Consider the following 15,065-nt stretch of genomic DNA (forward strand, 5'->3'; position numbering starts at 1 on the left):
TGTACGTAGTGCCCTGCGCATGAACCAGGTCAAAGGTCAAGGTCATACTTAGATCTCTTTGTAAAATGCTTGTCAGCAGCAAAATTTCTACATGCCTCTAGGGATTTTAATAAAACTTGACATTGTAAAGCGCATCAAATTCAGGTCCCTGGGTATTTATGGGTAATCGATTGATCTCTGACACATTCTGACAAGTACTAAATAAAAAGACCATGTTTTTGTATTAATTATATGTATTTATATACTGTATATCTACAATGTAAATAAAACATGATAGACAACAAACTCAAGACAATTTGGAAAACGAATAAGTTTAATATACGTTCAACAAAATAAATCATATAATTAAAACACAAAATAGGTACATTATCATTTTCTGATTTCATTTTCTAACCCCAAAACAAGCGAGAAAAGTGCGATAGGCGCTTGTGAAAAATCCTTCCTTTGTTTTCTTCTTGCCTGTCAACTTGTTTCTTAAATCATCTTGGAGTAACTTCTCACTGATTTGACGAGTGTTATTAGTATAAGCTTCTGACTTTGGGCAGATATCTGTAATGCTCTTGTCGCCATGTTGAGATGATTTCATTGTTTGGCTATCTGACGTCTGCTGTTTGGTGGGGTGGCACTGAAAGTCGTCTGCTTCTCGATTGTCCCTGTTCAACGTAAAATTGCTAATGAAATGATTGTTATAAAAATACAACGTAAGTGCTTTAACAGCTTAAATTATCGTAATTCATGACATTATTAACTTTTCAGAATTTTTACATATATTTTTGATAAATCAGTATCTGTCTGAAAAATTGAAATTTACACTTGAAAATTATTTGTTGATAGTTAAAGCTTATAAAATATCCTTGTACGAATAAAAAACTAATAGGCCCCTACCTTTTAAAATTTGACTTTCTCAGAGATAAAACATCTGACATTTTTGTATTCTTTTGTTGAGAAGCGAGTTCTTTGGGATTTTCTGCAACATTTCTGTTTATATGTTGCATGTAGTCATAATGATCGTCTAGGTACATCTTCAACTCTGCAAAAAAGTTCAAAAGATCAATTGGGGCTATACAAACGAAAACATGAAAAAGTACCAGTCATACCAAAGTCCCCTTATGCCAAGCTTAGACCTGATCAGATAAAATCATAAATATTATCGAATGTCAAACTTTGCGCAACAAACAGGAGTTCATCATTCACACGTAAGATGTCGTTGTCATTTTTGTTATGAAAATTACAAATAATCAGACAATAATTAAGTTTTCAATTACTTACCAAACGCAAAGTCATTTCTTCTTTCAGCTCTAGAACTAATATGTCCAGTTATGCGTCTTTTGCGCTGTCTATCTTGACCATGTTTTTGTGGCATTGACTTCCTCTGACTTTGTGGTGGTAAAGCGCTCTTACTTCGCCTTTTCTTCTGTGAGGTCTTATCCTCAACTGCAAATATAAGGAAAATGAAGAATATAAATATCTAGTGACCGCCTGATGGTGCAATGCTTCATTCACAACCCCCTCCTTTCCATCCGCTACCTGTCCCCGATGAAACAAATTATGGTGGAAATCGCCGAAATGATACTATTGACATTTTATTACCAGAAAGAGTTTTATAAATATTTTGTCGCTAATTCATTATTCAAATGAAGAAAAAAAAACATTTAAAAGTAATAAAAATCCTTTTAAAACTTACTTTTTCTGCGATTTGTCAATTTTCTTTGGGAATCGTGTCCTCTATGTGTGCCACATATAGACCTTGCCCTTTTTGATGAACAAATTTTGTCCATTCTTGAGTGAGCTTTGTAATCGTTTCTTGATAATCTGTTCATAATTCACTGTAACAAAAATTTTATACTCAGTCATTGTGCTCAGAACAAATTAATTTGTTCAAAACATTCGATTCATTTGAAATATTATTAAAAAATGAGTATTAAAAACATATTTTAGTCCTCTATCTAATGGGAAGGACTTTGGAGAGAGTGGGGGTGGGTGGGGGCGCTTGGTCCGAGTGCAAGCTTTTATCAAGAAGCACCTATAAAGTTGATAAAATTTAATTCTGATTCTTTCCACAAAATTATAAGCTTAATAACATTTTGAATCTTTTAATTGACCATGAAATTCTATATAATAAGTGTATTTTAAATGAAAAAAATATATGTTTACATACCGTGATGTGTTGATATCTAATGTTGCGGAACGTCGTTTCTATGACAAGTTACGTCAGAAAATCAAATTACGTCACGACGTAAGTGACGTTAGAATGGGTATGACGTACATCTCACTTATCAACAATTGTTAATAGATAAATGTACAAATGTAATATACATGTATTTTAAACGTCTCTGATTTACATATATGATATAAATTGCGTTAGCGAACAGCATTACGAAATATGACGCGAGTTTTATTTATTTGTGTATAAAAGCCATTGTGAGACAACCCGTCATTGATTATTAACCTCCAACTATATACCATTTATCTACAATGTACATGGACACCCTTGGATGGCCTTCGTTTACAGGTTTGGCTATAGGTTAAAGAACCAAAAGGGCACTTACGTATAGCCTGAAAAGACTATTAGAGAAATGTTTTTATTTCATGCAATTAAAATACATGTTGTACCTGCAGAATACAAAAATGGTAGAAAGTCAGAAACCAACAATGGCCCAACTTTGTGTTATCTATTATAATATTTGCTACATTTGTTTTGTTTGAAATTCTTGGTTTTATTTGTCTATATCATAATTTATATACATATATATTAATATATATAGTGTGATGGGAAAGGACATAGAATTCATTTCTGACTTAGGATAAATGTTTTCTACCATCAAAAACATATTTTGTGAACATTCAATGAGCCGTACCCCTTTGTATTTAGAGACTTAAATGAGATTAATTATAGCTCTAATATATTGAATCCGGGACAAAAAATCCCATTTTATTATATATAAAATTTGTTCGTGTTTTAAAGTGATTTTCGTTTACAGTACATTGTCATTTCGGGTTAAACACTTTTCCGCATCTTTCTAATGTTTTGGGCGCGCTCGATTGGGCTGTCGGAACTGTGCCAGAATCAAATTCCGACTCTTCTACAGAATCTGCCAAACGAGTGAAATTGGCTGTCGGAACTGAATCATGAAGTAGTAATGGCGGATAAACTTTTATTATTTGATAAAAATTCTTGACAGTTCTTCGGATGAGAATTTCGAAGACAATTCATTTGCAGCGGTAATTTTACCTGCTGTTGCAGCCGCTATTAAAGTAATACGTACAGTAAGGTGACAGATCGGTATTTCATTGTCTAAAGCATACTGGTATGGTAACTTGCAAGTTCCCTTATCAGAGATTGATAAATTCGGACACTGAACTATAATAGAATAATATCTTCACTGAATGAAGAGAAAGTAAAGCATGATCGAGTGGTTAACGCTTTGGACTAGTAATTTAGCTAATGATCGTAAGCCGCATGGTTTCAAGCCCTGACAGGGGCTAGTTGTTGTTTCCTTGAGCAAGAAACTTAAGTTACACTCATTGCTCAGTACTGTTTGGTTCAAGGAACGCATTCGAAAGTGCGTTTATAAGCTTATATATAGCTTAATTCCTGCACAATCGAACTGAAATAAATTCTGTATAAACCAAAGTAAAAATTATCGTGGTAACTAAGGAATTCAATGAAACCATGCAGTTATTGAAAGATTCATTGACGTTTGGTGTAATATGAGTATAACTACCATTACATTCAAAACTAGCCTTGATTATACTGGATATGTAAAAATGTATGCAAGGACTGACCTAAATGATATCAATTATAAGGGGCTAAGAACTTAATTAATATCTCTCTATCTCTTAAAGTGTAAAATTACTGTTATAAATGTCTTAACAAGCAAAATATTCTTTCTTTTCAAATAGGATACGAGAGGAAAAATACGGGTAGAAATATATGTCGAGGATGTTGTCCCGAATTACTCTGACATAAGTTTTCAAAGGCATTTCCGAATGTCTCGTGATACATTCAACACAGTTCATGATCATTTAAAAGACTGTCCAGAGTTTTTTGTAACAGTTCGCCATGGAGGACGACCAGCAGTTCAAGTCACTAAATAGTTAATGATCACCTTGTAGTACTTAGGGACACACGATACAATACATCGTCTGTCATATAGGTTTGGGGTTTCAGAAGATACCATCCTGAACTCCCGGGACTCTGTTATTACAGCAGTTATATAAGACATTTGAGAACAAAAATTATAAGCTGGCCAACACATCAAGAAAAACAAGTCATTAAAGATCATTATGAAAGAAAAAATGGGTTCCCCAATATTATTGGGAGTTTAGATGGCACACGCATTAGAATAAGTGCACCAAGCGAGAACCAAAAATCATACATAAATCGCAAAGGATTCCATTCTATTCAATTGCAGGCTGTCTGTAGAGAAGATTTAACATTTACTCACTGCTTTACCGGTTTCCCCGGGAGTGTTCATGATTCAAGAATATTGAAAAATTCTGATTTATGGGATTATGGACAAGAGCTATGCGGGAATGATCATATCTTAGCTGATGGTGGATATCCACTACAGACATGGTTATTAACACTACCGGGACAACGGATTTTAACCCCTAACCAGCGACATTTCAACTCCTTGCTGTCTTCAAATCGAGTGTCCATAGAACGAGCCTTTGGGCTTTTAAAGGGTAGATTTCCACGCCTTACAAGCTTGGTTGTTAATAGGGTAGAGACAGCAGTGGACATAATTATGGCTTGTTGTGTTTTGCATAATGTCTGCATTCAGCAAGATGTTAAAGTTGAATTAATGCAATGATCCTGTCAGATTAAATGTTGGTCATGGAATTCAACCTCCTGCAGAGGGTATTCTAAAAATGGATAACATTGCAGCAAACTTACAGTAAAAAGAACAACTGAAATGTGTTGATTTTCTTAACTTTATTTGGTGTTCAAAAAATACTTGTATTTTCAAGTGTAAATAGAAATAAATATGAAAAAAAATTGATAAATTTGTATTGCAAATGTTTAAACAAGAAGCAGTGGCGGCGTGGCCGAGTGGTTAACGCGTCGGACTAGTAATCTAAGGATTGCTGACCGCTAGGGTTCAAACCCTGTCAGGGGCAAGCCGTTGTTTCCTTGAGCAAGAAACTTTACATTCATTGCTTAGTACTGGTTGGTTCCAGGAACAGATTCGAGAGTGTTTCAATAAGATTATAGCTTCCAACACAATCGAACTAAAATAAATGTGTATAAACCAAACAAGAAGCATCACATTATGAATTAAATAAGGTAATTAATACTGTTTCCTGAGCCACCCCCAGTCAAGTTTATAACACTAGATAATGACATAATTCTTTGGCCTGGCTTTTGTTTCAAAATTTATGTAAAATTTTATTACAGATTATGATGCTTACATAAAACAACATGTATTGAATTTAAGACTTAAAACATGTCATATAATTATCACTTGATATGACACTAACTGGTAATAAAAATCACAAAAATGTACATATTAACATATTTGTGACAATGCAATGCCTTTTATAGTATACCTTTTAACATATTTGTGACAATGCAATGCCTGTTATAGTATACCTTTTAACATATTTGTGACAATGCAATGCCTGTTTTAGTATACCTTTTTACATATTTGTGACAATGCAATACCTGTTAGAGTATACCTTTTAACATATTTGTGACAATGCAATGCCTTTTATAGTATACCTTTTAACATATTTGTGACAATGCAATGCCTGTTATAGTATACCTTTTAACATATTTGTGACAATGCAATGCCTTTTATAGTATACCTTTTAACATATTTGTGACAATGCAATGCCTGTTATAGTATACCTTTTATCATATTTGTGACAATGCAATACCTGATATAGTATATACCTTTTAACATATTTGTGACAATGCAATGCCTGATGCAGCATAAAACCTTAAACAATCTAAACAAACAATTGCACTGGTTAAATATATACAATCAACCTAACTGGTTTGACCTAAAACAACTAAAAGGGTAAGACCTAAATAAACAACCACATTGGTTTAACTCAAACAGTTTCATGAGAAAATCTTTAGTTTTCGTCCCGCGACCCCGCCAAGCAAAAAGTCGATAAGTAACAAGTTAAAATGGCGGAGGCGCTAATTAGCGTGTTTTCGCTCTGCTCTCCCGTCGTTTTATTTCTTAAAATTCGACCTGCGCCCCCGCAGGGCGAAGTTTTTTTAATTATATTTCGCCCCACGCCCCGGCTTATTAGTGTGTTTTCGTCCCACGACCCCGCCGTTAACTTTCGACTTTTCGCTTGGCGGGGTCGCGGGGCGAAAACACAAATGGCACAAATCAGCCACCATAGATATCTGACACCCTCACTCATGGAGTGCATAGGATAAGTATAATTATGCAAAAAGCGATTTACAAAACATCCGGAATAATGTATCTGAATAGAACATGCCCTGTGCGTAGGAATGATTTGGTAAGGTATCTGTTATGAGCGCATTTTTTGCGCGGAGCTTCTCAATTGCTGCATTGCAGCAACATTTGTACTTGTTATTGTCACAGGTTATTGTCCAACAATATTGACCTGGCACTTCTTTAACTTTCGTATAGATCACTTGAATAAACACTGACCAATATCTATCGAATATATTATATCGATATATAACATCACTGATCAGTGAGATGTGGTGTATTGGTATAGATGTCGGACTACCGATCTGAAGGTCTCTAGCTGGTTCGATTCCTTAAATACCAACACCACGTTGTGATTTTTTTTAATTTACTTGCAAGAACTAATTTGAAATCGTTTTACTTAACCTTTATTTAGAATACCTTTTTGTAAGTGGTGTTTTCATAGACAATTATATTTTTATTTCATTACACTATCTTTTAACGATTCTGTCTGTGACATTATATGCAATCGTATATGCTTTAGCGCATACACGCTATCAAGGCAGTTATTAAAAATACGTAATAGAAAGAGCATCGAAACACGAGGCTATCTGATTTGTACGAGGGGGCGTAGCCCCCGAGTATAAATCAGATTGCCGAGTGTTTTGATGTTCTTTCTCTTTTGTATCATAGTCAAACATAAAAACACGTTCCCTGATACCACAATATGAAACCCCACAAAAAAGTAACCAATGAACGAGCATCTGAATATGACATTTCCATCGCTATCCCTTTCTCTGTCGTCACAATATGTAAGCCCCGGACAAAAAGAAACCAATCAATGGGCATGCTCTGGAGTGCAGGTAACTATATATTGCCTGCACTCCAGTTAACGCACTGTGCATGTATATGTATACGATTTAACTCTGACACATTTTCAACAGAAAGGTCCCAAAACTATATACATACATACATACATACAATACACATATAGTACCCACAACAAAAAGGTTTGTAACAGTTTTAAAAGGATGGCAATTTTAACATTGAAATAAAAAATTCGTTGAAATGGGATTCGAACCTTCCAGTTTACGTGTACAATCTACAAGTGAAAACACTTTACCAACTGCGCTAACAGGGATTTTTAATTTACATCATTTTAACAATTGGATATCGATTTAAAAGTATATCGTAAAGTTTACAGAATATACCGACTACAGGGTCAAATGCAAGAGTGCCAGCTCAATTTTGTTGGACAATACTTACTGTACGTCCTTACACTCACTGGCCACTGTACAGTGACCTATATTACGGCTCAAATTCATCTACTTTGTTAAAGTGACACCACTGAGGTTTAAAAGCCTTAAAACATAACATTAGAATTTCTTACATAAATGAACTTGGGCGCTTTAAACAGAAATATATGCAAAGATAGTTAAGAAATATACTTTAAAATAAATCGAAAATCGTAGTTTTATGTTTTCCTTAGCCTAATTTGAGTGAAAAGCGTTTAAACGCTTTTCATATTGGGTCATTTATAATTATTATGGAAAAACGAAGTGCGAGAATGATCTGAAAGTTTACACAAAGATTCGTGGTCTACACATACATGAAATGGTACATTTATCTGGAAAAAAATATTTTCAGTCCCATCATGTCAAAAACCCTCAGTGGAGTCCCTTTAATTAATACCTAAATGTAAATTTATGTTTATGTAAATTATCACCACTTTGTGCTTCAAAATTATGTCTTTACGGACATGCCTGGTGACAAGTCCAGGGCTAAGGTCGTTGACTTCGAATCACTCGCTTCTCGCCACTATGGGTTTAGTTTGAATCTCGACAGAGTCTGTGGATTTTTTCCTGTGAGGGAGGCTATTTAGCTAGCTTACGGAACGACTGTGGTTCTAATCTAAAATAATAATTACACGGAAGGGAACCCAATGTCTTTCTGCAGTGGTATAAAGCTTGAAAGTCGCCATATATGGCCTATAATAAGTTTGCGCGACGCAAAACTCATCCAAAAATGTTATAGTGTCCTACCTTTTAAAAACGACCAGGCTAATTAATTTTATTGCTGGGCTGTCATATCGTTATATTTAGGAAAGTTTTAAAATCAACCAATACTTGAATTCTTTTTGTATCAATAAAAATGTTATTAATTTAAGTATTTTTATACCAAATATATGACAATTATTTGAAAAATGAATTAAATAACTTCTAGAGGATGGGGGATGGCGTGGTATTTTCCTTTCAGAAATCAAAAAGAGTAATTTTTCGTATGAGAACTTTTGTTACTTCATGAAGAGAGCATAGTCGCCGCCATGTCCGTCCTTCCACATGTCCGTCCTTCTGTGAGAATTTTTACGGGTTTTGTCCAGTAAAAATACTAGTATTTCGTTTTGTTTCACAATCGAACGTACAAAGTGAATGTATGTATACATATATCACTGAAACATATAATTACATGTATATCTAAATAAAACATGATAGACAACAAACTCAAGACATTTGGAAAACGATTAAGTTTAATATACGTTCAACAAAATAAATCATATAATTCAAACACAAAATAGGTACATTATCATTTTCTGATTTCATTTTCTAACACCAAAACAAGCGAGAAAAGTGCGATAGGCGCTTGTGAAAAATCCTTTCTTTGTTTTCTTCTTGTCCGTCAACTTGTTTCTTAAATCATCTTTGGTTAATTTCTCACTGATTTGACGAGTGTTATTAGTATAAGCTTCTGACTTTGGGCAGATATCTGTAATGCTCTTGTCGCCATGTTGAGATGATTTCATTGTTTGGCTGTCTGACGTCTGCTGTTTGGTGGGGTGGCACTGGATGTCGTCTGCTTCTCGATTGTCCCTGTTCAAGGTAAAATTTCTAATGAAATAATTGTTATAAAAAATACAACGTAAGTGCTTTAAGAGCTTAAATTATCGTCATTTATGACATAATTTTTAACTTTTAAGAATTTATACATATGTTTTTGATAAATCAGTATGTCTGAAAATTTGAAATTTACACTTGAAAATTATTTGTTGATAGTTAAAGCTTTTAAAATATCCTTGTACGAATAAAAAACTGATACCTTTTAAAATTTGGCTTTCTCAGAGATAAAACATCTGACATTTTTGTATTCTTTTGTTGAGAAGCGAGTTCTTTGGGATTTTCTGCAACATTTCTGTTTATATGTTGCATGTACTCATAATGATCGTCTAGGTACATCTTCAACTCTGCAAAAAAATTCAAAAGATCAATTGGGGCTATACAAACGAAAACATGAAAAGTACCAGTCATACCAAAGTCCCCTTATGCCCCTTTACTTTTGTTAAAGCTTAGACCAGGTCAGATAAAATCATAAATATTATCGAATGTCAAACTTTACGCAACAAACAGGAGTTCATCATTCACACGTAAGATGTCGTTGTCACCTTATTAAAAAAAAACAGTTTTGCTATGAAAATTACAAATTATCAGACAATAAATTTTCAATTACTTACCAAACGCAAAGTCATTTCTTCTTTCAGCTCTAGAACTAATATGTCCAGTTATGCGTCTTTTGCGCTGTCTATCTTGGCCATATTTTTGTGGCATTGACTTCCTCTGACTTTGTGGTGGTAAAGCGCTCTTACTTCGCCTTTTCTTCTGTGAGGTCTTATCCTCAACTGCATAGTCTAAGGAAAATGAAGAATATAAATATCTAGTGACAACTTGATGGTGCAATGCTTCATTCTGAACCCCCCTCCTACCCCTCCGCTCCCTGTCCTCGATGAAACGAATTATGGCGGAAATTGCCGAAATGATACGATTGACAATCTTTCAAATTATTACATGGAAAATTTGCAACATGCTTTACTATATACATGTATACCGAAATTTCTTTCTTAACACAGCGCCCTCCCTTCCAGAGTTTAAAAGCATATGACACATCAAATGTAAACAGACCTTTGTCCAAGTGATAGTTAGACACTAAAATATAGTTATCATTTTTACAAATATTTTTTGTGCTTATTCATTATTCAAATGAATAAAAAAACATTTAAAAGTAATAAAAATCATTTCAAAACTTACATTTTCTGCGATTTGCCGATTTTCTTTGGGAATCGTGACCTCTATGTGCGACACATATTGACCTTGTCCTTTTTGAGGAACAAACTTTGTCCATTCTCGAGTGAGCTTTGCAGTCGTTTCTTGATAATCTGTTCATAATACACTGTAACAAGATATTTATACTCAGTTAGTGTGTTTACAACAAATTAATTTGTTTAACACATTCGATTCATTAGAAATATTATTTATAAATGAATATTAAAAAAATATTTTTTTCCCTTCTCTATCTAATGGAAAGGACGTTGAAGAGAGTGGGGATGGGTTGGGGATGGGGGCGCTGTGTCCTAGTGCTAGCTTTTATCAAGAAGCAGCTAAAGTTGATAAGATTTAATTCTGATTATTTTTACAAAATTATAAGCTTAATAACATTTTGAATCTCTTAATTGACCATGAAATTCTGTGAAATAAGTGTATTTTAAATAAAAAAAATATATGTTTACATACCGTGATGTGTTGATACCTAATGTTGCGGAACGTCGTTTCTATGACAAGTTACGTCAGAAAATGAAATTACGTCAAGACGTAAGTGACGTTAGAATGGGTATGACGTAAATGTCATGTACGATGATACTACAACGTACATCTCACTTATCAACAATTCTTAATCAGATAAATGTACAAATGTAATGTACATGTATTTTAAACGTCTCTGATATACATATACAATATATTGCGTTAGCGAAAAGCATTACGAAATATGACGCGAGTTTTATTTATTTGTGTATAAATTTAAGGTCATTGTGAGACAACCCGTCATTGATTATTAACCTCCAACTATATACCATTTGTCTACAATGTACATGGGCACCCTCGGATGGCCTTCGTTTACAGGTTTGGCTATAGTTTCAAGAACCAAAAGGGCACAAACGTATAGCCTGAAAAGACTATTAGAGAAATGTTTTTATTTCATGCAATTAAAATACATGTTGTACCTGCAGAATACAAAAATGGTAGAAAGTCAGAAACCAACAATGGCCCAACTTTGTGTTATCTATTATAATATTTGGTACATTTGTTTTGTTTGAAATTCTTGGTTTTATTTGACTATATATCATAATTTATATATTAGTATATAGTGTAATGGGAAAGAATTCATTTCTGATTTAAGATAAATGTTTTCTACCATCTACATATTTTGTGAATATTCAATGAGCCGTACCCCTTTGTATCTAGAGACTTAAATCACATTAATTATAGCTCTGATATATAATGAATCCGGGACAAAAAACCCAGGTTGAATTATATATATATAATCTGTTCGGGTTTTAAAGTAATTTTCGTTTACAGTACATTGTCATTTCGGGTTATACACCTTTCCGCATCTTTCTAATGTTTTTGTTTTGACGAAAAATCGGGAAAAGATGGAAATGTTCACTGAAAATAAAGACTATGTTTTAGCAATTTCAGTTCCATTAACAGTTTTATTTGTAATTGCTTCAATGTTATACACGATTCGTAATATTTCAAGGACATCAGGAAAACCCAAAGTTGAAGAGAAAAAAAAATCCAGTAACGAAAGTGAGACAGACGAGAAAGTTTCAGCCTCAGGTGGTGTATGAAATCAATAAAAATATTTAATCTTTCATAACCTTATCAGATTAAGCAACTGCAAATTGATTTGATATATATTATGCTGAACTGAACTGGATTCAGTCCTGGAGAGATCAACACAAGGAACCTTACAGGGGCATCATGAAAGATTTTACAGTTAAAATTATTCGCCCCAATGACGATTCGCCCCACTGTGAAACGTTCTTTTAAGCATGAACATCGATCAAATTATTAAATTAAATGCACATTTTGGTTTATGTAAGCACTATAGGGCCATGATAGTTTCTTTTTCATAAAGTTGCATACCCTGAGAATGAATAAAATGAAATTTAGGGCAATATTTATTCATGTTGGCATTTAGACTGGGAGTGCAGTCGTTGTATGGATATTAATTGTTATGATAATGAATATCAATAAATCATTTTCAGGTGATAACAATGAAAAAGCCCACAGCAAAATTGATCCAGTACAGTATTGCGAACATATCCAAAGTGAAGTGAAGAAAGCACGGCATAAAGTTGCTACTCAAGAAATACGGCAAAAACTCACTGAAGAAGATCTGAAAAATGAAAAAGAAATTCAACGCAAGCAAATTGAAGACATTTTCAAGCTGATGGCACAACATTCTGACAAGTTTGGTGTATCAAGTGAAGATGATGTCGTGCAACAGATGAAACTATATGTTTAGCAACATTTAAACATTTGTAAAATAATGTTACAGTAGATTTATAATTACCTCAGTTCTTTGTAAAACAAGTAGTTCATACAAGTAGTTGATAAAGTACATGTTTAAGATGGTTAGACTATAGATCGAAGGGAACTATTGGTATTATGGTCTTGTTTGAATATAGATCATTATGTTAGTCACTGGGTCATATCAAGAGAAAATCTTGCTGACACTAGGGACTTCTTAATCAAGTTAAAATTTGAGTTTAGGGTTTAAAACTTGAACAATATAGCTTAAATCATATGAAAATCTTGATCCTTCTTTTTATCATATGTATATACTATATACATGTATTTAACTTTACTGAGTGTGAAGAAATGAAGATATGTTTAAAATCCTTTGAAAACTGCAAAACCTTAGGCTTATATATTGGGAAGTAGCTTTTCAGCCCATGGCCTATTACACCTTTACAAAATAAATATAAATAAAGTAAAAATGGCTCTCCTTCAGGGTCACTTATATAACATTGTCTTTATATGAAAATCTCTCCTCAGAAATTAATATTGTACAATGTCCATCATTAGACATTTGACATGTAGCATCACCTTGAAATTTTCAAAAAAAGTTACTTTAATGATTTTTAATCATACCTTACTGATTTAGGGTCAAAATTGGCCACCTATGGGGTTACATAGTTTACATATAGAAAAACACATTAAAATCTTTTTTTGAAAATATATAGCCTGGAGCTTTAGGCATGACTTGTAGCATGGCACAGTGAACCTTTTATCTAAGAAAGGTGTTTTTGAATCATGGCCTTATTGACAAAATTACTCCATCTTAGTGTGACCCATTAGCCTACTTCAACATTGAAGAATAATGTCACTTTCTAGCATTAGATCATATCTTGCGCAATTTAGGGCCACAATGTCATACTTGTTTAGTGTTGTACTTCGCTTTAATCTAAGATTTTGTGTTATTTTGAGATAGAAATGTTTATTTGTTCTGTGTTTATATAGATATTTATTTCTGCGAGTGTTAAATGTTTATTGTTATGTTCTAATGAATGTTTCCTGTTCTTTGGATATTGTTGATGTAATGATTGTGATGATTAAAGATCTCTATATTAGGAATCTTCAGGTAGTCAAAAGTTTTATATTGCTTTGATTTTAATACTTAATTTAGTATTAAAGATATCTTGTATTAGTATTAAAGATATCTTGTGTTTGATTGAAATTTTATTTTTCAATTTTTGAAGAAGAAAAAATGCAACTTTAAAGATCTGTCATTTATAATATGTTTATTTTGCCAAACAGTTAATTATTTAATCTATTGATTATTTGATCTATTAATTTGGATTTTTAATAAAATCAATTTTACTCCATGACAGTAAAAATCTTTTTTAAACGGTTCTATTGACAGTTATATCCCACCAAATTCACAGAGGGATATATCATATAGATTTGGTGTTGTCCATTCCGCCTTCTGTCTGTCTATCTGTCACATATTGACTGGAATGTAACACTAAAACAATTGTAGTTTTATACATGAAAGTATTTTAGATAACTATATTTTACCTGAAAGTGTGCATATGTCATATGTATACATTTAGGAGTCAGGGCTTTTTTCCACAGGCTGGGGGAGCAGCCCTTCCCTTAATTTTTGGTGAAAAATAATATGGTATTTTTGTAAAAGGGGGAAAAAAACTTTGTCAATTCAACTTTGGGTGAAAAAAAACAGCATGATTTTGAAGTATTTTTCTTTGAGGAAGCTACCTGTAAAAGACCACTGCTAAAGAAGGGAAAAAGGCCCTGGGAGTGATGCAATGCATAGGAATTGTAACTGTTCTGTTAATAAAGTTTGAATTGTTGTTCTTTGTTAAAGGCATTTTTTAATTTTACCAATAAATATTTGGTTAGATTGCAATGGAACTCGGCATAATGATAAGAAGCCTACTATCGTGACCGGATATCAGTTTGAAGAATATTGTAATATTACACCATTTGTTCTGAATTAGTTTTAAATAAAGTTGTTGTAAATTTCTCCTTTATCTTCTACAAACCATGATTTCTTTCAATAAATGCTCCTTGTCCAGCTTTATGTTATAACTTATTGAATTAAAAACAACTAAGAAATGTCAAAATGACATTATGCCCCCTCCACCTTACTTATAATTGGTAGTTAGAAAAAGTTACCGTTATGTAAGTCACAATGAAACTGATTATGTAATGGCATGTGTCAATAAATAAGTAAAACAAAAATAATACAGCATAGCATTGGGAAATTGTAAAATGGTGAAGAAACACAGAGTTAACAATGATAGTTTAGTAAGCA

At 33.1% G+C, this 15,065-nt stretch overlaps 4 protein-coding genes across 4 annotated transcripts; 2 read left to right on the forward strand and 2 right to left on the reverse strand.

The window, feature by feature from the left end:
* Positions 1 to 284: 284 nt before the first annotated feature.
* On the reverse strand, positions 285 to 2,285 carry LOC132721846 (uncharacterized). The gene is made up of 5 exons (XM_060706223.1): positions 2,159 to 2,285; positions 1,685 to 1,826; positions 1,270 to 1,434; positions 886 to 1,030; positions 285 to 653 (listed from the first exon to the last, which is right to left on the reverse strand). Exons 2-5 carry the CDS (start codon positions 1,818 to 1,820, stop codon positions 383 to 385), a joined length of 717 nt encoding a protein of 238 aa, XP_060562206.1. The 5' UTR covers positions 1,821 to 1,826; positions 2,159 to 2,285; the 3' UTR covers positions 285 to 382.
* Positions 2,147 to 4,817, forward strand: LOC132721997 (putative nuclease HARBI1). The gene is made up of 2 exons (XM_060706395.1): positions 2,147 to 2,236; positions 4,158 to 4,817. The coding sequence occupies exons 1-2, from the start codon at positions 2,147 to 2,149 to the stop codon at positions 4,815 to 4,817; spliced, it is 750 nt and encodes a 249-aa protein (XP_060562378.1).
* A 4,069-nt stretch (positions 4,818 to 8,886) lies between these two features.
* LOC132721650 (uncharacterized) lies at positions 8,887 to 11,042 on the reverse strand. The gene is made up of 5 exons (XM_060705982.1): positions 10,958 to 11,042; positions 10,475 to 10,616; positions 9,904 to 10,068; positions 9,492 to 9,636; positions 8,887 to 9,265 (listed from the first exon to the last, which is right to left on the reverse strand). Exons 2-5 carry the CDS (start codon positions 10,608 to 10,610, stop codon positions 8,995 to 8,997), a joined length of 717 nt encoding a protein of 238 aa, XP_060561965.1. The 5' UTR covers positions 10,611 to 10,616; positions 10,958 to 11,042; the 3' UTR covers positions 8,887 to 8,994.
* Positions 11,043 to 11,829: 787 nt separating this feature from the next.
* LOC132721857 (uncharacterized) lies at positions 11,830 to 14,773 on the forward strand. The gene is made up of 2 exons (XM_060706230.1): positions 11,830 to 12,061; positions 12,493 to 14,773. Exons 1-2 carry the CDS (start codon positions 11,875 to 11,877, stop codon positions 12,750 to 12,752), a joined length of 447 nt encoding a protein of 148 aa, XP_060562213.1. The 5' UTR covers positions 11,830 to 11,874; the 3' UTR covers positions 12,753 to 14,773.
* Positions 14,774 to 15,065: the final 292 nt, after the last annotated feature.

Source organism: Ruditapes philippinarum, unplaced genomic scaffold (genome assembly GCF_026571515.1).
Source record: "Ruditapes philippinarum isolate M1 unplaced genomic scaffold, ASM2657151v2 ctg1589_1_1_1_1, whole genome shotgun sequence".
NCBI lineage: Eukaryota > Metazoa > Mollusca > Bivalvia > Venerida > Veneridae > Ruditapes > Ruditapes philippinarum.